This window comes from Actinia tenebrosa, unplaced genomic scaffold (assembly GCF_029948245.1).
Source record: "Actinia tenebrosa isolate PJP-AT-01 unplaced genomic scaffold, QUT_ActTen_1.0 PGA_scaffold10__47_contigs__length_13832649, whole genome shotgun sequence".
In the NCBI taxonomy this organism is placed as follows: Eukaryota; Metazoa; Cnidaria; class Anthozoa; order Actiniaria; family Actiniidae; genus Actinia; species Actinia tenebrosa.
Window position 1 is genome coordinate 12,616,724 of NW_028292570.1, and position 25,713 is coordinate 12,642,436.

The 25,713-nt window shown below is 36.8% G+C and overlaps 2 protein-coding genes across 2 annotated transcripts; both read right to left on the bottom strand.

Annotated features, from left to right (window-relative positions):
* Positions 1-6: 6 nt before the first annotated feature.
* On the bottom strand, positions 7-19,351 carry LOC116307457 (uncharacterized). Its single transcript, XM_089026402.1, has 18 exons — positions 19,238-19,351; positions 18,592-18,737; positions 17,214-17,397; positions 16,374-16,461; positions 15,657-15,717; positions 14,930-15,026; positions 14,309-14,509; positions 12,473-12,695; positions 11,998-12,213; positions 11,606-11,732; positions 9,824-9,982; positions 8,489-8,551; positions 7,877-8,095; positions 7,066-7,248; positions 6,529-6,733; positions 3,628-3,963; positions 2,952-3,042; positions 7-88 (listed from the first exon to the last, which is right to left on the bottom strand). Exons 2-15 carry the CDS (start codon positions 18,600-18,602, stop codon positions 6,586-6,588), a joined length of 1,980 nt encoding a protein of 659 aa, XP_088882528.1. The 5' UTR covers positions 18,603-18,737; positions 19,238-19,351; the 3' UTR covers positions 7-88; positions 2,952-3,042; positions 3,628-3,963; positions 6,529-6,585.
* LOC148913096 (phosphatidylserine synthase 2-like) lies at positions 19,237-25,000 on the bottom strand. Its single transcript, XM_089027010.1, has 9 exons — positions 24,071-25,000; positions 23,830-23,912; positions 23,139-23,206; positions 22,704-22,838; positions 22,101-22,151; positions 21,188-21,301; positions 20,105-20,182; positions 19,796-19,836; positions 19,237-19,351 (listed from the first exon to the last, which is right to left on the bottom strand). The coding sequence occupies exons 1-9, from the start codon at positions 24,322-24,324 to the stop codon at positions 19,342-19,344; spliced, it is 834 nt and encodes a 277-aa protein (XP_088883136.1). The 5' UTR covers positions 24,325-25,000; the 3' UTR covers positions 19,237-19,341.
* Between the last annotated feature and the right edge of the window lie 713 nt (positions 25,001-25,713).

Sequence of the window (25,713 nt, forward strand, 5' to 3'; positions counted from 1 at the left end):
CGTCCATGTTTATTCAGTGGAGCATTGAAGTGTTCAACATGGATACATTGGATCTTCTTTTGTTTACTTGTTTTCTTCAGTGAACATTCTAAAGCAGAACAGAAATTGGACTTGAGACTTCAGTTTATAAGATAAAGAATAAAACATTAGAATAAAAAATACCTGTTCTTTGACCTGTTTTACACATCACTGCACAGCTGCACAGCAAAACAAGCTGACTAGAAGCTATCTTAAACTTAATAAGGACCCTACTGAAAATCGCTTTTGCGAGTAGGTCTCTTGGATAAATTTATTATTATTATTATTATTATTATTATTATTATTATTAATTCATGTAGAGGACACATCCCCCCCTCCCCCCCAATGCTGGGAAACACTTTGATTGGCGTCAATCAAAACTTTATTATGTGATTGAGAAACGCTGCAAATACTTAACCACACTGTAAAAACATGCCTTTTTTTGAGCAAATAAAATTATTTATATGGCTTCAGGGGGGGCACTACAGGCCCCCTTTGCCCCTCCCTGGATGCACCCCTGTTTATATCCTGACATACAGTGAGAGCTTTATATAATACAGTCAATTCAAAAAACGTTGTCGTCGACCGGCTCAAGCCTACGCGACTAGACCGAAAGGAATATGGGTAAAAATCACTGAAGCGGTCAAATATTCGTTCTGAATTAATCGTTCCCGCTAGTAATAAGATAATAATGGCGAGAAACAATCCATCAAATGCATGTCTTCAGGTTTAGGGAAAGAAAAACAAAGTAATTATGATTCAGTTCACAATTCCGAAAATATGAAGGCATTAAAAAAACGTATCCTTCAACACTTCCCGCTTGCCTACGAAGGTTCGTGCTGTAAACCAGGCATAACTAGTCCGTAAAATTATGGAGTCAACTCGGCTTCAATGATTGCTACCCAGAGTTGCTTTCGGTCCAGTCGCGTAGGCTTGAGTTGGTCGACGACAACATTTTTTGCATTGACTGTATATAAACAGTATATAATCCTGAACTGTGTAACTTAAGATGTTCCACACGAGTGCCGTTAGCCAAAATGCTAAACACTTATTCCTTTGTTCACGAAGACTTAACATTTTGCCATCCAGCTTGTCCTATATTGAACAAACCTTATGCACGATGTGAATAACAATATTGCTCCAACAAATATATGCAATCTATTTACTTACATTAAGTATTTTCAGCCCTATAGCAGCAATGAAACGAGTACGCGCGGAATGTTATCATGACTGTCTGGGTGTGATTCCTAGGTGAGAAGCATTATGAATGCCCCCGGGTCGGCAGTTGCCTATTTTAAGCGAGAAAATCCAAGGTTTCGACCTCATTTACTCAGGTTCGCTGTACCAGTCAGTGCTAGACGGATTTTTGACCCCACCCACCTCCCATTCGGTGACGTTTCGTTCTCCATTATAACAGTTCAGTACGGTAGCTTAATCACAGCCTCGGCAAAACTCGTGTTCCCAAAACTTAACTCCGTGTATGAGGTGAATGGCTGCTTTGGCGGTGAAAATGATTTATACGATACTCACTCTTATAATACAAGAGCAGCTGCTTCTAACAATTTTTACATTTATAGTACACTCAACAAAATTACTCGACTCTGATTGGTCTAGAGGAGTACAATTATAGCGTTAATTGTACTCCGTTGGAGTACCGAATTAAGTCGCTATGGCAACACGGCCAAAATAATGTCAAAACAATTATTTTCTATCATTTTGTACTTAAAAAACAAAAATAAAATTTTAAAGCCGTAAGAACTAATCTTTTTTATGCATTTCAGTTGCGCGATGGGCTGAAAATCGGCCGCCAAATAGATAAAGATGAACGGCGTCGCTTAGCAATTTTTACTGAAATTTTGTTGAGTGGAACTATAAACAAAAATCGCACGATCTTCTCGTACAATTTGGAATTAATAGACACTCGTAATGTTTTGAAAGTTCTTTAATTGCACTCGCCTCCTTTACTAATCATTCAAGATCAAATATTCAACAAAATCCTTTTATCATTTCGGTGGGATTCAAATACCAGCACATATCAGAAAGTTACGGAAGAAAAGTTTTTAGCATAGTTCAAGCAAAGTTTATTTAAAAGCCTGATAATGGGGGATATTTTATCACTATTGATAATCTATTTTTTCCTAAATAATTTGTAATCATCACATAATAATTTCAAAAATTTACCATAATCTAATTCCATCTTGATCTTGTAAATAATTTATTTTTCACTTGTTTTAATATCATCTATGTTTTCTTTTCGTTATTATTAAGAATATTGTAACTTATCACGTGCAAATTTCATGTCTTCATTTTCTTCGATTGCACGTTACGTCATCGCGGCCTCTCGGGGGAGCGTTGGTGCCATTTAACAAAAGATATCTTATTAGCATCCATTTTATATAGCCGATTGACATTCGAATTCCGGCATTATCGATCGTTTGTGGATTGTGGATATTCTATCGACCTATATATGAGAGCTATAAGAACATGTGTAATAGGTAAATTACGATCATTATATGATATGAGCTATATATGAGCTACCTATGTGACTTTAATCTTGCGGAAATATGACGATAAAAACTTCAAAAGGAATCGTTTTCAGACAAATTCCTCTCTCTATCTCCTCTGATGAACACAACGGGTCTTCGATTTCCTTATTGAGTGCAATAGTAAGCCATCAAGAATATTAATTGTGGATATTCCAGCCTCTTTTCAATGGATCCTTCTCAACATTATCTTGAATGCGAGGATACCATGAATTTATAACAAAAGAAAATCGCATTTTTCTCGATTGAATTTGTAAAATTTGTGGAATTTGTGGAATGTGTGGAATTTTTCGAATTTTTCCAAAAGTTTTTTGGTTAAGAAACTTTTTTTTAAAATTACTAATCTTAAGATATTAAAGTCGGGATTGATCAAATACATCGAGTACTCACCATCAGTCTGCAGGAGAAGTAGATTCTTGCTTTCCGCTTTGCTTCCTCCGTCGCTTACCAAGCAGTGCAGAACTTACTTGGTTCTTGTCTTCTGTATCAAACCAACAAAAATACATCAACCATTTAGAAAAATAACTGTTAAACATAAAACTTGTAGACTAGATTTACTCCATTTGCTCATGATATCACTGCACGAATGATTCATTTCTTTACTGATTTCAAATCAAAACCAAGTCAGTCAGCTATATCTCAGACAACCCTTGGAATCTTTCAATTGCTACAAACAAACTAGGTTCTTAATACACTATATCTTCTTTATGTACAGACATGGTTAATTAGTTTATTGAAAGCTGAACATGTTTTTTTGGTACAAGAGGAAAATATGATTCTATCCGACGAAACGAAAGTGAAACAAAATGACGCAAAACAACTAACAAACGGAAAACGAATTCTAGCGCTATAAAACTAAAAAACCTTACAGAAATCTATAAATTTATTTATTTATCAACAATATTTATACAGAGGGGCCCAATTCAGCGAAGCTGGTTTGAATAGGGCTCTGTTTAAATCAAACTTACAGACAAAAAATACAGTACAGAATACAAAAATTAAAGTTAGAAAGTACTAAGATTAAAACACTTAACATGTAAGTATTGCATGACGCACAAGTCCTTACCTTCAGATAGCGTTTAATTTCTTTATAAAACTTGTTTAAAGTTTTCCGTACTTTCTTCGACGTCTTGATCGGTTGGTAGATCAGCTGAGTCTGGTTGGTTTGGGGCTGTGCCTTGCCCTTTAGCTTACACCCAGGTCATTATTCAACCAATAGAATCGTTGTATCGAACTATGACGTTAAATAGTCTTAGCCAATCAAAACTGACAACTGGCCCCCACGTCACTGTGCTGTTTCTTGCTTTTCTTGTTTTTCCTGTTTTGTGATCGCAAGGAAACACAGCTTGAGCTCAGCTGATATGATTTCTTGGAAATAACAATTCGATTGATAATTGATGATCTGAAACGCAATTGCAAAACACTTGAAACCCTTCACTTACTGTTCAACACTCATGGTACTGTTATATGAGAGAGAAAATGATTATTTTCACAAACGAACTAAGCAATCAGTTTTCTAATTACCATTGCTTATCGTAGGAAAACAAGATAAAGAACGATCAATTAGATATATAAAATTGTCGATAAAAGAGTTCAGCATGGCTAACATTACGCACAAGTTTAGATAATGGATGCATTGAATTCGAAAGTAAGCCTCTTAGCTCCTCCCATTAGCATTTATACCTCTGGTTACGCCCTACACACTTTCTACCCCTTTGCTCAGTCATTTTAGGATTATTCTCTAGAATCTTATGATAGAAATATTCCTCGTAGCCTTTTCTATACATTTACAATATATTCTTATATTAACTTTAGTTTAAGCTATGTTTAATTCCATGATATTCACTCGTATTACTCATCAATAGAATATCGTGCTAAGGAATTTGCTTATTCTTTTAGCCAATCATAATTCGACGATATTATCATAATGATTAGAGACTGACACCAGTCATAGAATTATTATAAATATAGCTCATGTAATAGCGCAGAGCAACCGTGACGTCAACAACCAAGACAAACGCGAAATTCAGACAAACAAACTTATAGTTTACTTTCAGCAGGTAATTTTCACAGCCGATCGCAGTAGATCTTAGTTTAAATGGGTTATTATTTATCAATTGACACGGTTTTCTTTGTTATTCACAAGGCTTTATTTTTATAACCCTCATTATAAATGCGAGTTCAATATATAGTTATTAGAAAACTCATTAATAATTCATGAAGAAAACACAATAGAAATCATGACCATGAAGGTGATTTTATATCTGATAAAGATTCGTCTTCATTTGCATAAACTTTAACTTGGATTTTCTCTATCAAACTTGGTTCATTTCGTTAAAAAATCGGTACACAATGAGAACAAACATCATAAGTTTTCTAAGCCGTTCAATAATCTCGCAGATCGTGTTTTATCGGGTCTAAAACCACTCGGCTGCGCCTCGTGTTTTATACCCGATAAAACACTCTTGCTCGTTTATTAAACATTACTTAACCCGGTTAATAACTATATATAGACCGTTCGCATTTATAATGAGCAACATTTGATAGAAAACCTTCTCAATTGATAAATAAAATACTTAATTACCTCGAACGGAGGCAATAAGCCTATACATCCCTCGGGCCTGCGGCCCTCGGGATGTATATGGCTTATGGCCTCCGTTCGAGGTAATTAACTCTTACTTATTGTAACTTTAAGTAAAACTAATAAAATCGGTTCGTATAATCCTCGTCGCGGTTAAACAGAATGCAATGTTTATCTGAGTCTTTAAGCTATTTTTAGAATCTGTGCGCTCTTCGCTCTTAGTTCAACACAGAGAGTAGAATAAAGATCCCGAAGCTCATACCGAGACATGGGTACAAAACCTTCACTTTGTTAAGTATATCTAGTCAAATATCTTGTCGTACTGTAGCCTTAATACACTCAACACTCATGTTACGACCCTGGGTACAAACCCTTTACTTTGTTAAGTAGATCTAGTCAAATATCCTGTCGTACTGTAGCCTTAATACACTCAACACTCATGTTACGACCCTGGGTACAAACCCTTTACTTTGTTAAGTAGATCTAGTCAAATATCCTGTCGTACTGTAGCCTTAAATGCGCGATTACACGGAGCAATTTTCTCTGCAACTTGTCTTTCAACGGCGTTGCGACACAAGTTGCAAGAGGGTTTACACTGTGCAAAGGAGAAGCAATCGTTGACAAAAGTAGAAACAAATTCTACTTTATGCAAAGATTGCTGCACCTTGTCACGCAACATTTGTTTTCAAATTACTCTCTACGTCACTGACTAGCCTGGTGTTTACATGGAAGCATAAAAGCGTTTTCACATGCATGACAGTCTAGTCAGTGGCAGGTCGGTGCAGAACAATAGTTATTCAAATTGGTCGCCATATTTTGATACGGTGTATGGTGATTCAATGTAAAAAGCAAAACAAAGAAATTAGAAGCAGCTGTATATTAAAGAGAAACACTGGCGAGAGCTTGTCGTTGGGTTTAATAATTCTTAACAATAACACATATTTACAAGTTAGTTTTATCAAACATTAGAAATATCTTACATCGTGTCTAACACAGAATGAACCCCTCCCCTCCCCCCTCGTGCAAAGTAGGGGCATTTTGCATGACGTTGCCCCAAGTTGATAATATTGGAAGCACCGAGCAAACACCGGGTTTTTCACGACCCGACTTTATATCCCGTAAGGTAGTACCTGATTTAGAAATAAACGCTCGTTATAGTTATATTAATGAAACTTACAAATCCCGGACACACAACGGGATTTTATGCCCCTTCTTTCCCCGGTAGCCGGGTATATGACTCGTTAAATTTGCTAGGCTTGTTGTCCAACAACATAGCTACCATAAAAGCACAGTGTATTGGAAAGAATGGGCACTGCACAGTACTGCACATTTTACACCGGTTTTCTTACAGCTAACACCGGACAATCTTGTTTGTATTAAAAGTACCTGACTCCTCCCTCCGGCTGGGGATACTGTTTGCTGACCTACGAATCAAACCTATTACTAGTTTGGTTTGAGCCTTCGCTTCTGTAGAGCAGCGGCAGCTGTACCAGGCCTGTAACCATGGGATACCTGAGTGACAGGTGATTGGCTGGAGGGTTGAGGCGAATCTTCAGACGTTCTCTGAGTACTTGGTGGGTCTGGTAAAACTCTACCAAAAAAACATGGCCGCCGTTAAAACCCTCTATAGAAGATGACAATCTGCTACAGCACTACCATATTACACCCTCCATGGTTGAGGGGGAACTGGGTCAAGTTGACAGTGCATTGCATTGTGGGACTATTTAGGGGACGAAATAGGCGCCATCTGAGAAATGTTTACCCTAAACAGTCCCACAATGCACTGCAATGCCAACTCAATCAAGTTTTTTTCTCAACCTCTGAATGGCTAATATGGAGTTGCTTGTACCCATGCTAGACCAGAATGCATCCTGCCTAGGAATCCCGATATTTATATATTGATTATTTATTAACTATCAATACCTGTAACGCCTGAGAGCTCTGACAGGAGCTGAAGACAACCTCGGCTCAGTCTCTACCACAGATGAAGCAGATGGAGGGGTCCTGGGAACCACCGTAGATATCGATTGATTTTCATTGACGTCCAAATCCAACTTATTCTTTAGTAAACGTTCTACTTTTTCTTCTGTGGATGTTTGTCGATACCTTGCAAGGGAATGCACGTATATGTCAGTATTGAATTTTAGGGGGGAGGGGTAGAGTTAATTGTTTTCCACAGGAAGCCCATGATAAAGAAAGGTCAAACCTCTGATAAGCAGCCAAGGGAAACATGGCTTTCCATAAGAATGGTTATTGTATGAGTGGGAAACATACAGTACTGACTTACAGCACGTATATGGTACAACATGCCGTAACATTGAAATGGCTTTCCACAAGAATGGTTATCGTATGAGTGGGAAACATGCAGTACTGACTTACAGCACGTACACGGTACGACATGCCGTAACATTGAAATGGCTTTCCATAAGAATGGTTACTGTATGAGTGGGAAACATATGGTACTGACTAACAGCACGTACAAGGTACGACATGCCATAACATTGAAATGGCTTTCCATAAGAATGGTTACTGTATGAGTGGTTAACATATGGTACTGACTTACAGCACGTACATGGTACTACATGCCATAATATTCAAAATGGCTTCCCATTGTCTTCAGTAATTCATCAAATCACATAGCATAGTTACGGCTACAGTACAGCTATGGCTACACATTTGCCGTATAATTTCCCACTCATACCAAAACCACTGTATAAAATGTCTTGATCAATACCTTCTTATCCTAAACTCTCCAGAAGTGTGTGGTCGTTGGAGATTCCTCCCCACCAGGGGTGCCGTAGGTAATGATCTCCCCAAAGGAGATGGTCTTTTGTGACGATGTTCCTTGGGTGGGGGAGGGGAGGGTGACATTTCTGGTGGAGGAATGGTTGGTGATGCCGAGGAAATGGAGTCAGCTGCTTCAGTTTTTCTTGGTGAGGAAAAAGGGGATTCCCTGAAATGTGAACAACATCTCTTTTTGAGTTTTTTATTTTTGTATGCTCAAGATATTAATTACCTTCTGGCTAATCATCTTAGTTGTTTCATTCAACCACTCATTAATTATTATTATTTATAGTTATTATCGTTCTTATCATCAGTATCATCATTGTCGTCGTCATCACCATCGTCATTATCATCATCACTATTTGGCATCATCATGGTCATCATCACCATCATTGCTATCATCATCATCCTTATGTCATTACCATTATCTCTGTCATCCTCATCAACATCTTCACTGTCATCATCATCTTCAACGTTATCATCATCATCAGTGTCATCACCATCACAAACATTATCATAACTATCACCATCATGGGCATCATAATGTGTAGTCATTACTCACCCTTCTGATTGGCTAGATTCTGTATCAGCATTTGTTGGTAACTTATGATCTTCCTCTAAGAATCTTAACAAACAAAGAATAATATGATGATAATATTTCAGGGACTGGCCTGAGAATACATGGCCACTTATCACTTTACTTTCACTGTAGCCATCATCAAGTTGTAATACTGAAGAAATAGAATATGCCACACATGCTGTGTGCAGTTATAAAGCACAGAGGGATTGGTAGAACACAAGAGAAGTGTTAGGAGAAGATTATTGAAGAGATAATTGAAGTCAATATTTATACAGAGACATCCAGTTTATCAAGGTTAGTTTAACTGGAGTCCTGATATAACATAACAGTTTATCAAGGTTAGTTTAACTGGAGTCCTGATATAACATAACAGTTTATCAAGGTTAGTTTAACTGGAGTCCTGATATAACATAACAGTTTATCAAGGTTAGTTTAACTGGAGTCCTGATATAACATAACAGTTTAGCAAGGTGAGTTTAACTGGAGTCCTGATATAACATAACAGTTTATCAAGGTTAGTTTAACTGGAGTCCTGATATAACATAACAGTTTATCAAGGTTAGTTTAACTGGAGTCCTGATATAACATAACAGTTTATCAAGGTTAGTTTAACTGGAGTCCTGATATAACATAACAGTAAATTTACAGAAATAGAAATATAATAGACAATATAACATGAAATGAAAAATGAAATGATGATGATTTATATAGCGCCCTTTTCTATGTGGATATAATCAAAGGCGCTTTACATGGAGTTGTGAATGACAGAATGATTGCTTTTTATGCAATTTACAAGCATGAGAGATGGTTAGTATGAAGCGTAGGCACTGAGGGTGGTCACTGCCAGGGTTTCTTTTTACGTCCTCAGTGGTTCTTTTATGTCCCCCATTTTACTGTAGGTTAGGAAGGGTTAGGAGACAGGGCCTACGGTTTAAAGTCCTTGTCCGAGAAGACTTGAAGGTCTAACCATTTGCAGATATTATTACAAAGGCAGCACCTTCTCCTCAGTTATTTTAAGACCCTGAGTGTTGGTCCACTCGAGGCTTGAACCACGACCTCCCGCACAACAGACCAACGCTCTTACCAACTGAGCTAACATGGATTTGACATATAGATTAAATACCATAAATTCATATCTTTAAATCATACTTGCTTAGGGTTGCATTACTATACTAACCCCCCCGCCCCAAATCATGCCCTTTCCCCCTCCCTCCCCACCCCATGTGCAAAATGTAATTAATTCTTAAGATGACATTAACAAATTTCATTTTAAAATTAATTTATTGACTAATAAAATTGCCTTGTTTTGTCACTCACTTTGCAAACTGTTGCCTCCATTCCCTCAGCTCCGTGAAGACATCGTGTTTTGAAGGGAATTGTTTGTTGTTTTCTTCTTCATAGCTTTTTTCAGGAGTATGAATTGGTGAGTTGGTGGTAAAAGGAGGGATAACTGAATTAAAAGCTTTGATATTCTGTTAAGAATAAGAAATATAAATGAATGAATGAATAAGACAGAATTAGTCACTCGGTCGGTCGGTCGGTCGGTCGGTCGGTCGGTCGGTGAGTCAGACATATATGACAGGTACTAACCTTTCTTCTTGCCTTAAGAGAGGATGTCAGCAAAAATCGAACATACGCCGGCAACAGTCGAAAAATCGAATTTGCTCATATTTTAGTATTAGGAAGACCTTGATGCGATATAAACCGTGGTATACTTCATTTGCCAAAATATCGCTTTATTTCCGAGAAAAACGAGGAAAACCAATTTGTGCATAATTGACCCTCTGAGAGAGCCAAAATATCATCCAACTTCGAGTGCCTCGCGTGCCTTTGCAAAAATGTGTATGGACTTGATTGTTGAAAAACTTTTTTTAACATTGTCTTGGCTTTAAATCTGGGAAATGTTATTATTTTCCAATAAATTTATGTTGGCGAAAAATTTTTTATTACCAAGTTACTTTGACACGTCATCAAATATAAAGAACTTTCAAAAAATATTTAAACCATGTGCTATATAAAATAAAAGGTCGATATTTAGAAATTGAGAAGTTAAAACAATGTTCTAATCGTGAGTAAAGTGATTGTTTTGGGTATTTTGATCTGCGACGAGTAATAAGGGTTTAAAGTTGGAGAAAATTGCTCTACTTTACGAATACGTTTAATGGTGACTGTTCTAAAAATCGTTTATCAGCCAGCGATATACGGATTTTACTTTCATATTTTATTTTTTTAAAGCGTAATGATTGATAATGACTGTATATTAATATCCTTTATGGTCCAATAAAGCCTACTTCTAAAGAAGCTAGAACGTATAAGGATATTTTCAGGAGAATTCGTCTTTGTCAATACGAACGTGACATGTAAAGGTGTGACGCGGTAGCATCAAAGGCCACACCCACTTCTTTTAGAATGCCGCGCGTTCACGAACTTTGGGTAACGCAACGCTGTTGTTGTTAGTAAAAGCACTTGACTCTGAAAAAATGCTCCTTTATTGTGGATAATTTTAATTTTATTAATCCATCTTTTCAAACTATGTAGTTTTATAGTATTTCAAGCTAGTAGTTTGCATTTTTTTTAATATTTTGCTCTTTAAGGAAATATTTTAAATTTATTTGATCGTACCAAACGGCCGCTTTTTCTTCGAAATTTCTCCAATTTTAAATCTCCATTACTCGTCGCAGAACAAAATACCCAAAACAATCACTTTACTCACGATTAGAACATTGTTTTAACTTCTCAAATTCTAAATATCGACGATTTATTTTATATAGCACATGGTTTAAATATTTTTTGAAAGTTCTTTATATTTGATGACTTATCAAAGTAACTTGGTAATAAAAAATTTTTCGCCAACATAGATTTATTGGAAAATAATAACATTTCCCAGATTTAAAGCCAAGACAATGTTAAAAAAAGTTTTTCAATACTCAAGTCCATACATATTTTTGTCAAGGCACGCGAGGCACTCGAAGTTGGATGATATTTTGGCTCTCTCAGAGGGTCAATTATGCACAAATTGGTTTTCCTCGTTTTTCTCGGAAATAAAGCCATATTTCTAAAAACGAAGCATACCACAATTTGTTTTGGCTATATGTCTACCTTATACTTGAATATAAGCGAAATCGATTTTTTGACTGTTGCCAGAAAATTTCGATTTTGTTTGATTTTTGCTGACATCTACTCTTAAGGGCTTTTGAGATATTTCCACAGATTACCTCACCAGAACCTAAACAAGAAAACAATCATAAAAATGAGACTGTGTGGTGCAAAAGCCAAAAGTGTAATACTAGTAAGTACTTCTGATAATCTTGGAGCAATATTTTCAGGACATTTTTTGACATGCATTGAAGAAATGTATAAGGCAATGCGGTTGTTCTCTTCTAAAATGAACATTTGAACATGGAATTGCAAAATCCAGAATTTTATGACATCACACTTTGGTACCTTTTAAGTACAGTACTTAATATTCTAAAATGTAAATCAAATCCTACCATGGGTAAGATCACTGCTGTCGTCTCCCTGAAATATACCAGACAGCTCAGAAGTATTACCAGAAGAAACTAAAGATGAACCTGAACGCTGACCAATAGAGCTTCCTGGACGTTGCCTCATGGCTGATGATGGTCTCTGCCTGGACATGGCTGTTTTGGGTCTGGTATTTTTCCTGGCTGATGCTGGCCTTGCTGCTGCTACTGGTTTGGATGGCTCTGATGAGCAAGTTGATACTTCATCATATCAGCAGAAGCAGCACCATTAAAATAGTGGTGTAATGATATTGATGAATGATGATGATGAAAATAATGGTGGTGATGGTGGTGATGGTGATTATTATGATGTTGATGATGATAGTGATGATGGTGAAAGTGATGATAATGATGGTGAATGATGATGATGGTGGTGGGGATGATAATGAAGATGCTGATGGTGATGATCATGGTGGTGATGATGATGATGATAATGACATACCTGTTTCCTCCTGCTCATTCTCTACTGTTTTGAGAGCATTACTAATCAGCTGCCATTCCTCCTTTAAGTGATTAGGTACCCTTGCACTCTTAGCAGATTCTGGCATGTCTCTCAAAACGTCCTTCCCACCAACCTTCTCCACTAAGAACGGTTCGTCATCCAGTATCTTCAACCTTGGTACCCCTTGATGGATGGATTTACGGTATTTATAGCCTGCCATTTCCTAATAGTTATTATGATCAAATTACTAATAATCGAGGGAAAAAAAGATATAACTAGCTAAAAACTAGTGTGAGCTGCGTCGGTGTAATAATCGAGGAGGTAAGCACAACAGAAATTATTACTAGGTACACTGTAGAAGTCAAGAAATAGACCAGTTTCGAATTCCAAATTACTGCTGCGTTCCTTGATTATAGACTCATTTGCACAGGTTTAGCCTGCGTAAAATATCAGTGTTTAAATATTCACAAATACCAACAGAAACGTAAAGAATGTACCACTTCAACAATACAAACATTTTGAAACTCGACGGACCTTGACTGGAACACGTGTATATTCTGCACAAACTCGAGGCTAACCCTGTGCAAATGAGTCTGTAATCAAGAAACACAGCGGTAATTTGGAATTCGAAAGGGGTCTATTGTTACCAGGTAGAAGTGAAGCCCAGTAGGGCCAGGTTAGTACTTGGATGGGTGACTGCCTGGGAATACCTGGTGCTGTAGATTTTTTCTTATGCGCAATTGAAAATTCTCCATTGATAATTGTGCAATATGAGTGTAATAAATTATTATTGTTAAATTATCATTAGCAGTCTGTAAATCTGATACACAATTGCCTATATTTACATTCAACTTTAACCAGAATTTTCTCAGCAAAACTCACTTCAATCTATATTGCTAGGCATTTAATGCCTTTTTATAGAGTGCTTGCACTAAACCCGTGAAACAAATACTAATTTTTAGTACTAAATAGTGATAATCAAACAATAGGAAACAAAGGATTCTGTATGAATTACTACTAATTAGTACTAAATATTATTATTATTAGTGCGTGCACTCTGTAACGTTTTGCTTTTAAATAGGAAGCACATCTATTATTGAATTTGGTGGTATTTTAACAATATGCGAAACACCAAGACTTCAAATTACTTGAAAATGTAATGCTGCTGCTCTATGTTTTCTACGTTTTTGCCCACTTGGTATCCCATAATTCAAGATGGCTGTGATATCAGTAAGTCATTGAACAACAACAGGTCTGTTCGTTTGCGTTTGCATGTGGAGTTTGACGCTAAAACTGGGTCTGACTTTTATGCTCTATAGAATTATACTTTATATTTATATATATATATATATGCCTTTTTATGTTCTTTTTCTGTGTGTGTGTTTTCTCAGGGCCTCACTGAAAATCACCTATCGTGAGTGGGTTCCCTGATGAAAGATTATTATTGTTATTATTATTATTATTATCATTATTATTATTAGTAGTAGTAGTAGTATATGTAATATGACTCCATGCTGTCCAATTAAGAAATAATTGGACGAGGACAATTCTGAGGACTGACAAAATTGGATGAGGCCGTAGGCCGAGTCCAATTTGGCAGTCAGAGGAATTTTTCAAGTCTAATTATTTCTTGATTGGGCAGCATGAAATCCCATTACCTAGTAATTATATAGCTGCCTAATTAATCCCATATCAACAAGACCTGTCCAATTAAGAAAATAATTGGACAGTTACCTATGTGGGATTAATGAGAAGCTGTATAATTATTATTATTATTATTATTCATGCAGGTTTATAATAATAATCATTGAAGGTATATTAAACATGTATTCTTACCTCAGCAGAAGAGTTAGCATGTGGTGCAACACAAACAGGGTTTCCCTCAAGATTAAGACTCTTGAGTGATGAGCACAGTGAAAGAAACTCTACTTGGGATAGGTCGTCAATCAGGTTTCCTTCCAAGTCCAAGACCTCTAGGTTATCCACCATACTGACTGGGCTAACGTCATTGATGTCGTTAAATGCTACAAATAACTCCTGTCAATCAATCACATTAAAACATGTCACATGATACAACAAGCTTGATTTGTATTGAAAAAATAGAAAACGTGCGCGCATGCTGTGTGCAGTTATAAAACTCGCAGGGGTTAGCAGAACACGAGAGAAGTGTTAGGAGAAGCACAACAGGTAGCAGAGTGCTTCTCATCACTTCTCAAGTGTTCTGTCAAGGAGAGTGCATGCTCACTCTAGATCCACTGACATTACAACACCAACATCATCATCATCATCATAAACACCATGACCAACACCACCGTCATCATCATCCTCATTGTCATCATCATCATCATCACCACGATCAACACTACCTCCATCATCATCAACATCAACATCAACATCACCACGACCAACACCACCACCACCATCATCAAAATGATTATCATTATCATTGACACATACCACAAGAGATGAAAGAGAGCTAATACCGTCCAAGTCAGTCAGTCCACACTGCGACATCCACAAAATCTTCAGGTTACCCAAAGAAGTCCCCAAGTCTCTATATCATAATGATAACAATGACGTGGAGAACAAATGTGAAAATGTGGTGGAAATGGGAATAAATGGGAATGACATGAAGAGAAATTTTTAAATGGGATTAAAGGAATTGGTATGCAACCATGGATCCCACAGAGTGGCTCTTCTTCCACTTCAGGATTCCAATTGGAATTTAGAAGTTGATTCTTATGGTGGAAGAAAAAACTGAAGAAGCTGGGGAGGGGGAGCGGGAAGGGGGAGGGGGGAGGGGGGGAGGGGAAGGGGGTGATGGGGATTTGGGGGAACCCTTGAGCACAGGAGAGAACCAACGAGCAACTCTACTCCGGAGCTCGAAATAGAAAAAAATTGCAGCCTGCCATAGCAAAGGCGCATGCTAAAAGAGGTCATTCCAGTAAATTTTGCATGTCATCTTATTATTCATTTGGCAGTGTATCATTATTTTCGCCCGCAAAACTTGAAATTTGGCCTGTCATTTGGCCATTGGCAGGCCGCTATTTGGAACACTGTACTCACATGACACCGCTAACTCTGGGAATAAAACACAAGTTGCCGTGACGACCAACAGTGCTTTCCTTTAAAACCATAAATCTATAAAAACCTTAAATCTAAACTTCAGATTGTTAAACCTTACCTGACTGTGGATATTACACTGTTTGATAATTTAAGTTGAACAAGATTTGGTAGCATTGCACCTGGAATCAGCGAAAGAAAAAAAAGTTTAAAATTAAACAGCCACAAACCAATGTATCTTAGTCAAGTGACTAAAAAATTGTTTTTGCTTTGTATCAAACCCTGGAACAACATCAAGAGCTTACAATGAGAACTCAATAGAATGTGCATGTTATTCTTCATGCTGGGTTTAAACTAATGGCAAGATATTGGACAATGTTCGCCCAGAATTGGAACTCGTCCAGTCAATTTTTACCTTGCCGGTCATTTTGACCAGTAATGTTGAGTCAGAATTCAAAAGAAGGTATAACTAAGCTAAAACTAATTTGGCCTGTCATCATGACCAGTGACTCACCAGCCGTTACTTTAAGCTGTGTAGTGAATAACCACACTTATGGCTCAGGTTCTTTTATATCCCCCATTTACTGCAGGTTAGGAAGGGTTGGGAGACAGGGCCTACGGTTTTTAAGTCCTTATCCGAGAAGACTTGAAGGTCTAACCATTTGCAGATGTAATTACAAAGGCCAGCACCTTCTCCTCAGTTATTTTAAGACCCTGATTGTAGGTCCGTCTCAGGCTTGAACAACGACCTCCCGCACAACAGACCAACGCTCTTACCAACTGAGCTAACCGGGTGGCAGGTTAAATTAACATAAATCAACTTGAGAAATATTCTTACCAAAATTCCCCAGGCTCTGTTCATCAGTGTTTACTAGCATCTCCAGGCAGGTGGCATCCTCCAAATTACTCACACCAGACAAGGATTTCTAAAAGTTATTTTAAAATGTAAAATGTTCAGCCATCGTTTTTATGAGCAGCAAAGCAAAATGCTTGTAGAAAATAGCTTTAGAAATATAAAGCAAAGCCCATATATTTTGTATAATTTTTCTCAAAATTTATTGTGGGCTGTACCCTATAGCCTCAATTCTATGTAGAATTGAGAATGTATCGTTCAAGAAAATTTGCATACCCAACAATGGAGGAACTTTTAAAAAAGGTACACCCACTTCTCTGGAATTTCAATTTTTTCTTCGTGGTGGGGAATACTTAACAATTTTTCGCCGAGACGAACTGAATATTGGGGAATAATAACTGAAATGAAGTTGAGCTTATTATTCCTGATATTCACTGAGCCTGAGGTGAATAATAATTATTGTTTTAGTATAAATATACAGGTGATTCTTTAAAAACAGAAAAGAAAGAAGATAAAAGACATATTTAAAATTAGGTAACAGCAACAAAGCAGCTGGCCGCCATTTCGGATTATCTCTGGAGGTGATTATTGTGTGATAATCTGAGTTTCTCGACCAATTAACGTGCGAGATTTTCAATAGTCACCTGTGTATTTATACTAAATGGTTATATTCTAGAACCACACGATTCCTCTGAGTTACATACTCAACTGAGACTTATCTCACCTATTGCCCATTACTAAAAACTTTATATAAAAGTAGCGTAGCCAATCAGAATGCACTGTGAATTTCCAATAGTCATTTATTATGTTTGTGATTCAACTTACAAGTTTATTTGGTGACAGAAACTCCTCCCACAAGTTGTCTGTTTCCTCGTCGTCTCTTTTTACAGGCTCAGGGTTGACATTCCCGTCATCAAACTCTCGTATTCTGACTCCACTGTAACCACCTATCATGGGCATATGATCACTCATGCCTTCTAGAGTTAACATGTCATCTTCCATACCTTTACTGGTGGAATAAAGAAATGATGATAAATATTGTCATCTTTATCACTATTTTCACTATCACCATGATTAACATCCCCGTCACTATTTATAATATCATCATCACCATCACCATCATTATTACCATCACCATCATCCATTGGCATCACCATCATCATCAATATCATTATCATCATCTTCATCATCAGTCTCATCATCACATTCATCATCACCACCATCATCATCATATCCACATCATCATCACCATCAACAACATCACCACCACCATCATCACCATCACCATCATATCCACATCATCATCATCATCACTATCACCATAGGCATCACTATTATCATCACCATCATACTATGATAATATCACAGCCGTTTACAATCAACAATGCCATATTCAATCAGTGTGCGATATTGTTTTAAGTTATTGTAAATCTTTATAGATTAGAGTACAAACACTAAAAGTGTGCAACACTTTGCACTATTTGGTAGTAAATAGTGTTAATTAAGCAATAGAAAACAATAGGATTAGCATAATTTAGCAGTATTTAGTACTGTTTAATAAACGAGCAGGAGTGTTTTATCGGGTATAAAACATGAGGCGTAGCCGAGTGGTTTTAGACCCGATAGAACACGATCTGCGAGTTTATTAAATGGCCTAAAAAACTCCTGATGTATGTTCTAATACTATACCGAATTCTTTACGAAATAAACCAAGTTTGACAGAGAATATCCAAGTTAAAGTTTATGCAAATGAAGACAAATCTATATCAGATATAAAATCACCTTCATGGTCATGATTTCTATTGTGTTTTCTTCATGAATTATTAATGAGTGTTTTAAGTGGTATTAATGTTACACACTTATAGTGTTTGTACTCTATACTTTACACTATTTGGTAGTAAATAGTACTAATTAAACAATAGGATTATCATAATTTAGCACTATTTAGTGGTATTTATAATATAATAATAATAATAACTTTATTAATGTCTCTATTTCTTCTAGCCGGGCACAAGTGCCCTACTAATCGGGGATACAAAAATGAAATCCCCTCCCTGGCGGGAAATCGTACCCCAGTCTCCCGCGTGACAGACGGGGATACTCACCACTATGTTGCACACTTATAGTGTTTGTATTCTAGTAAGAATAGAATAGTATAATAGGTTAATAATACAGTTAATTATATGCGGCACAGGTTACTTACTTGTCATACATGTACTGGTAGGTTTCATTCAAAGCGACCGAGCCACAAAACAATAGAATGACAACATGTGTTCACATCAAGATGTTGGGCGGAGGAATCCACAGAATGAACTTCATGTAAAATAGTGTTAACTCTGACGTCAGGTACTGTTAAAGGCAATCACAACGATAAACCTTCCATCGGAAAGAGCACTTACCACTTACCACCATGCATGGTGACCATAGTGTTAATTACAGTATTGTCTTGTCATGAAAATCACATCACAATTTTTTTCCTGTAGTAACAACCACAAGTTAGTTGTAGTTATTGTTACCTGTTTCCATTGTCATGTGTTGCCAAAGTAACGTTTTCATAGTAACATTTTCCCATATATAGTAACGTGTTTCTATAGTAACGTTTCTTTGATTTCCATGGTTACAAGTTTCCATGACCAGAACCCTTGGTTAACATAGTAATCACCCATTCATTGCTTTGACTTCGACTATGCATGAATAATAACTAATAAAGATGAATCAATTGAGTACACACCACAGTGGCGATACCTAGGTTATCATGTGTGTGTGTGTGATGATCAACCCACACAGGAAACCATGACAACCATGTTATGCATGAATAACTAACAAAGATGAATCAATTGAGTACAAACCACAGCGGCAATACCACAGACAGCTAACCAGCGCTTTAGATTCCTTGTAGCACCTCAGTCATAGGCTGTCCATGAATATGGGGTGAACTGTTCTGCTACTCTCTTTAACTCCCACTAAAAACATTGGTTGTATTATAATGATTGAATGATGATACTGATGGTGATGATGATGGTGATGATGATGAAGATGATGGTACTGATGATGCTGATGATGATAATGTTGATGATGATGATGATGACGATAACGATGATGATAATGGTGATGCTGATGATGATGATGAAGATAATGATCATAATATTGCATAGAACAAAATGATGATAATGATGGTGATGATGATGATGGTGCTGATGATAATGGTGATGATGGAGATGGTAATGATGATGGTGATAATAATAATGATGGTGATTGAGTTGTTGATGGTGATGATGATAATGATGATGACAAGGAAATTAGATGGAGGATCAATTGTGGTTCTTTACAATTTCTCCCACTATTCCTAACGTTCTGGACTGATGAACACCTCGTTTCAACACTCAATCATAACATAACCAGCTTACCTGTATGTGGGGATATTGTACAACCCACTCCAATGAAACGGCTGCAATAAATGACAGTACGAGGTCAGTGTGAAGCCTCAATATGGGATTAAAATAATGGGAAGTATGTGTGAATGAAAGAGAAATAGGAAGAAATAAAAGGTATTGTAGACCTGTAATGTGAAATTATTTTACGACAAATGTAGGGAGTGATTAAAGCTAAATCTACAGAGCCAGAGGCTTGCCTAAAGAATCGACGAAAGATCAACTTGGAATTTATGAGTTGAACCCAGAGTTGAACCTTTATTAGTAACAATACAGATTCATTACCTTGATAGCCAGGTAGTCACAAGTCTTCATCCCAAGGTATGTTCCAAAACCATTACATATCAACACGTCCATTATCCACTACAAATATGAACAAATATAAAAAAACCTTTCATTTCATATCACCACCTCATTAGCTCAATACATACACAACTTTTATAACCGTATATGTTACGTCATAGTCATTAACATATTGGAAATATAAACCTTTGTATCTCAAAGACCCGACATTCAAGTGATGAATTATTTTCACCATCAACTATTCACTATTTAAAGAATCAATTCTGAAAATATTGTGTAAAGGCTTATAAGCACTGTAATTTTTAACTTTTATGCAAATTAGCAGCAACAAGTTACGTACAAAACTCTCTATTTTCGATCTTTCATATCTTCTTCTTTTGGTATTCAGTCAAATTTTACAAAATTTTCTGGAAAAACTTTTCATGACGTAATTTCTCAAATAATTGCAATGACATTTTCTGGTAAAAAGACCTTATTTTTTCTATTATTCTCTGAATTATGAATGTTGTGTATATGGGTAAGAGCATCAGTCTGTTGAGTGTGGGAGGTTGTTGTTGTTGTTGCTGCTGCTGCTGTTGTTGTTGAGGATGAGGATGAGGATGAGGATGAGGATGAGGATGAGGATGAGGATGAGGATGATGATGGTGATGATGATGATGGTCATGATGATGGTTATGGTGATGATGATGATGGTCATGATGATCGTGATTTTATGATTAGATTGATAGTGAAAATGGTGACGAGGATTGTGAAAATAGTGATAATGATGGTGATGACAATAATTGCTTCTTATTATTTCGAAGTTTTAGAAGTTGATTTTTGTGGAGGGAGGAAAGCTAGAGAATCCGGAAAACCCTCGAAGCACAGGAGAGAACCAACAAACAACTCTACTCACATATGACACCGAGCTTAGCAGGACTCAAACTAGCTGGGTCCCATTGGTGAGAGGTGAGTGCTCTCACCGCTACGCCACCCATGCTTCCCAATATGGTTTATGTTTTGAGTATGACAGAATATAAACATATCTGTAGTGTAGTTAAATTTCATTAGAGGTGTTCAACTCACATGGTCCCACCAGCACTCACAGAAATTCGGCAGTTGATGTTCCAGCGTATATTCAAGAATCTCAAATAAAACACTAATTACAGTACACAACCACCAATCCCGGATCATCAGCGCCTGCAGAAGAATAGCAAACACGTTACATCAAGCAAGAATTTTGTAAATTATTTATTAATATTCAAATACTTTTTTAAAATATGTTTCCTTCAAGTATTATACTCGTTGTTAACTTCTTCAGCATTCCTGATCTCTAGCCAATATCATTTAGAATAGTTTTATATACGTACATAATGAACACAAGTCTAATACTCATTCAGAAAAAAGTATGTCAAAATTACCTTTTGAATGAAATAGAAAACGTGTGCGCGTGCTGTGTGCAGTTATAAAGCATGCGGGGGTTGGCAGAACAAGAGAGAAGTGTTTAGGAGAAGCATGACACATAGTGGAGTGCTTCTCGACACTTCTCAAATGTTTTGCTAATCCCCCAGTGCTTTATAACGGCACACAGCACAGCAAGCAAGCTTTTTATTTCTTTTATAAAATGCAAAGGGCCTGTGCGTGCTGTGTGCTCTCATAAAGCACTTGCTCCCGACCAATCAGAATGCCGAATCTTCAATATTCAAAAGATAATAATAATTTGAAAATTCGATTAACTTGGCTCGTAGGCTCTTGTTTATAGCAAAAACAGAAGGTAAGTCATTAATATTACATATTCCTTGCATGAAAAGTTGTTTTTGCATTTCAGTTGCATATATGCTTGGCTTTTGTATATGCCATGCTTTGAAGATTCGTTTTTAATAATGAATGTTCGAATCAAACAATGAAATCAAGAATCCAAAAATAAAGTCATTAATGACCTCTACGTGTTCACGCTTGAGGTAGTTTGACTGTAAATTAAGCAGCGTACAGTACGTACCTTGGCCCACCATCCAATCAAGTGGCAGAACACAAAGAAGTCACATTTTTCCTGAACAAAAACAAAACCAATTAAATATCAATCAACGAATGACAAGCATTATATAGCTCCAAAATGAATTGCAGTTAAAGGGGATGAAAATCAATGAAAATTAGAAATGACTTGTTTAAACTTATCTATATGGCCCAGATAGTAGCCAAGCAACATGTTTCCTTCACAGTCAAAAGTGGCGGGGGAAAATTATCAATTTTATTCAGCATCTAAATTGTGAGTAAATGATGTCATTTACTCAACCCTATTATTCTTTTCGCTTTTGGCCCAAAATATCTCAACTGCAAGTGGCTCACAGGCTAAAATTTTCGCTCATCTGATTTTTATAATATTATAATTGAGTCATATTATCCTCGAATACTTCAATTATTCGGACTTTCAAAAATTGGGGCATTTTCATCCAAGTGCCCCTTTAAGCATACAAAGGATCACTACAAAAGATGATTGGCCCACGTTGATGAATGGCTTTGAAAACAGCCCTGGATGTCACAATGTGTTCTGTACATGATGTGAATCCTAGCGAAATAGCGTCCTGATAATATTATTAATTACCATGAAGTTATGAAATGGACCATCTGGATGGCCAGAAGTATAGAGTGAACAATCGTCGCAGTACAATGTCTCTGGTAATGGTTCTCCGAGACTTTTGTCAACATATTTTAACAACTGTCGAGCATCATCTAAAGTCTTTACACAAAATACGATATTAATGATAATTACCAAAAGAATGTAATGTGTAGTTCTGAAAAATATACGTACTTAATATGTACTACTTTTACATGGGATTCTACCAGCTCACTAGATACACCATGCTGATGAGGCTCAATACAGGCCGAAACAGCGGTCCACGGTTTCTAGTTGAGCTGGCTCATTTTTTACGCGACTTCAAGTTGTGAAAGGCTTGTATGGCCCTCTTCTTCAGTCGTTTCATACAAGGCTCATAATTTACCTATCACGCATGTTATTTTTATTATTATGGAACAGTACCTGGAATAAGGTGAAAATCAAAGCCAACTCGTACAACACGCTCAAACACAGCATCAGTCTCCAAAATGCTACACATTAAAACAAAAAATATGCATTAATGTGTTGGAGTTTGTTAGTCATTTTAATTCATTAATGGAGCTGTTTAGTAAGAAGAAATGTCCTAGAAATGTATTTTAGGATTCCATAGTTTCAGTCCCTTCCTTGGTTGCTTTCCTTATTCTAAATTCCCAATATGCAGCGCATATATTTTAAACTTTTTCATTATTATTTAACTCAAACTCATGCAAAAAATTAATGTATTTTATAGCATACATATCATAGTACCGAAGTGTGACGTCATCAAATTCCAAATTTAGCAAATTTCATATTTGAAGAGAACATGACATTGCCTACATTCTGCAAAATTAAGGGTGATTTAAGTTAAAAAAATCCTCATAAATTTTCTCTTATTTTGCACTGGATCCAAACTTATTAAATTCAGTACCAAATAAACGAAAATGTATGAAGATACATGTATTTTGTATTATATTTGCTTTTCACACTATCATTCTGAAATTTCACAGTATATCATATTTTACATGCAGCTTCAGATACAGTAATGTCAAAAACCCCCCAAAGTTCTTTAAAAATATTTCTGTGACGTCATCACTTTGGTACTCTAGAGAGATGTTAGTTATTGGTCAATCCTTACCAGGATGTGGACGCTTGAATGATCCGTCTCTGATCTGAGTGACACCAAACAACAAGAACACCATTACACAAGCGAACAATCCTCTCTACAAATGGAAACAAATTTTATAGTTAAATAACAAACATTAAAAGAAAAAAGTATGGATTGATTGGTTAGTGTGCTGCCTGCTAAGCAAGAGGTCCATAGTTTGATCCTTAGTGACCTCACACACTTGTTTTAAGGATCAAGTGTGGCTTGGTACCTTTTGGTATTATATTGACTATCCATCGGCATTAACTCAAACAATGCAACATATACAAGCACAGCAAACATTCCAACAAGGACTGTGATGGTATGTGTTTGCCTGCAGATAAAATCAAACAAAGGCTGTCCGAAAACAACTTTTTTCTTATTCCTAAAACTGGTCCAAATAGGGAATATGCTCTCAGCTTTGAATGTAAGATAGAAAAGTCTGTAGTACACCATCAGTTGCAACACACAGATGACAGTAGACATTGTGAAAGTCTAAACCAGAATAAACACAAAATTCAAGATAAAAAACTGTTTTTGTATTACTTCCACTGTGGCAAACATTGGGTAACCTCATAATCACGGCTCAAGCAGTGATCAGAATATTGTCTCATAATCACTGGTTGCTTGACCAATCACAGTGCACTAAATTCTACATCGAAGTCTCAGATTATACTAATTTCCACTTTTGTAGTACACTCCACAAAATTACTCGACTCTGATTGGTCGAGAGGAGTACAATTATAGTGTTAATTGTACTCCGTAGGAGTACTGAATTAAGTCGCTATGGAAACACAGCCAAAACAATATCAACAGCGGCAAAAAAAAAAAAAAAAGCTGTAAAAACTAATAAGAACTAATCTTTTTTATGCATTTCCATTCCCATTCACATGCGATGGCAAAAGGACGTCGTTCAACATGGTCTCCACCATTGGCTCGTACTGTTGATTGCTCACTTAACTTCATGACTTTCTCCATAGAACTCTTACAACAGCACTGTCCACAAGTACATCTACACTCGGTTGACTCCTTTAGCTTGGCCATGACGTTTTATTGAAGAGATCAGAGGTGGTTTGGGGTGTTTTTATGTTGGATGTTGTTTGGAATCCCTTCGAAAAAAACCTGTTGAACTTTTATTAACAACCTGTAATGAATGAGGAGCACTGGGAACTATCCTCACCTCAGACCCTCGCGGTTAAACTCATGAATTTGGGAGCGCAGTTCAACCGCAGTATCAAAATATATATATTGGTTAATATTGTAAAGAAATGATTACAATTAATAAAACACATCAAATCATCCTTTTGTCAACGATACATCAAATCACCCTGGAGCTGGGGATTTTGCACTAAGCTTTTTAAAATGATTGTAACCTTCTTCGTTTCACTCGGTGATAAAACCCCATCCCCTCTCTCCCTCAAAGGCAAAGGTAAAGGTAATTTTTTTTTACTTCGATAACGCGGGGAGTGGTTGCCCAAATCTTCCGAGCCTAGGGCTCATGTTTAATACGCTCGAAGGTGCGCCCTCTACCCCCTCTAACTATCAGTGCTCCTTTTTACGGGTATTTAAAGCTAATTAAAGCTACACAGAACAGAGAGAAGTTAGCTCTGAAGGCCGCGCACTAACCAACAGAGCTACGCCTCCTCACAATAATTAACGTACCCAAAGGAATGCTTTTCAAAGCACTTTTAAAAAAGGTCGTATAGAGCGTTTTCACTCACGTGAGAAGGCAGCCATATTAGTGTACCAAACAATAGAAACTTTCTGCACAGTTTTTGCATAAAAATAGAGTTCAATTCCCGGAGGATAGAAAATGTATTGTTTTAATACACCAACATGGCCGCTGAGACGTCACGTGAAAACGCTCTATAGTTT

What these genes read in the sequence shown, in the direction of transcription:
- LOC116307457 (XM_089026402.1), bottom strand. An exon ending in AGTGTAATATCCACAGTCAG is followed by an intron (nt 15,027 to 15,656) that starts GTAAGGTTTAAC and finishes ATTATGATATAG; the next exon opens with AGACTTGGGGACTTCTTTGG. An exon ending in TGGAGGCAACAGTTTGCAAA is followed by an intron (nt 8,552 to 9,823) that starts GTGAGTGACAAA and finishes TTGTTTGTTAAG; the next exon opens with ATTCTTAGAGGAAGATCATA.
- LOC148913096 (XM_089027010.1), bottom strand. Translation starts at nt 24,324, where the DNA reads ATGTCTACTGTCATCTGTGTGTTGCAACTGATGGTGTACTACAGACTT. An exon ending in TGATTTTCACCTTATTCCAG is followed by an intron (nt 22,839 to 23,138) that starts GTACTGTTCCAT and finishes TTTTGTGTAAAG; the next exon opens with ACTTTAGATGATGCTCGACA. An exon ending in TGATTGGATGGTGGGCCAAG is followed by an intron (nt 21,302 to 22,100) that starts GTACGTACTGTA and finishes ATTCTTCTGCAG; the next exon opens with GCGCTGATGATCCGGGATTG.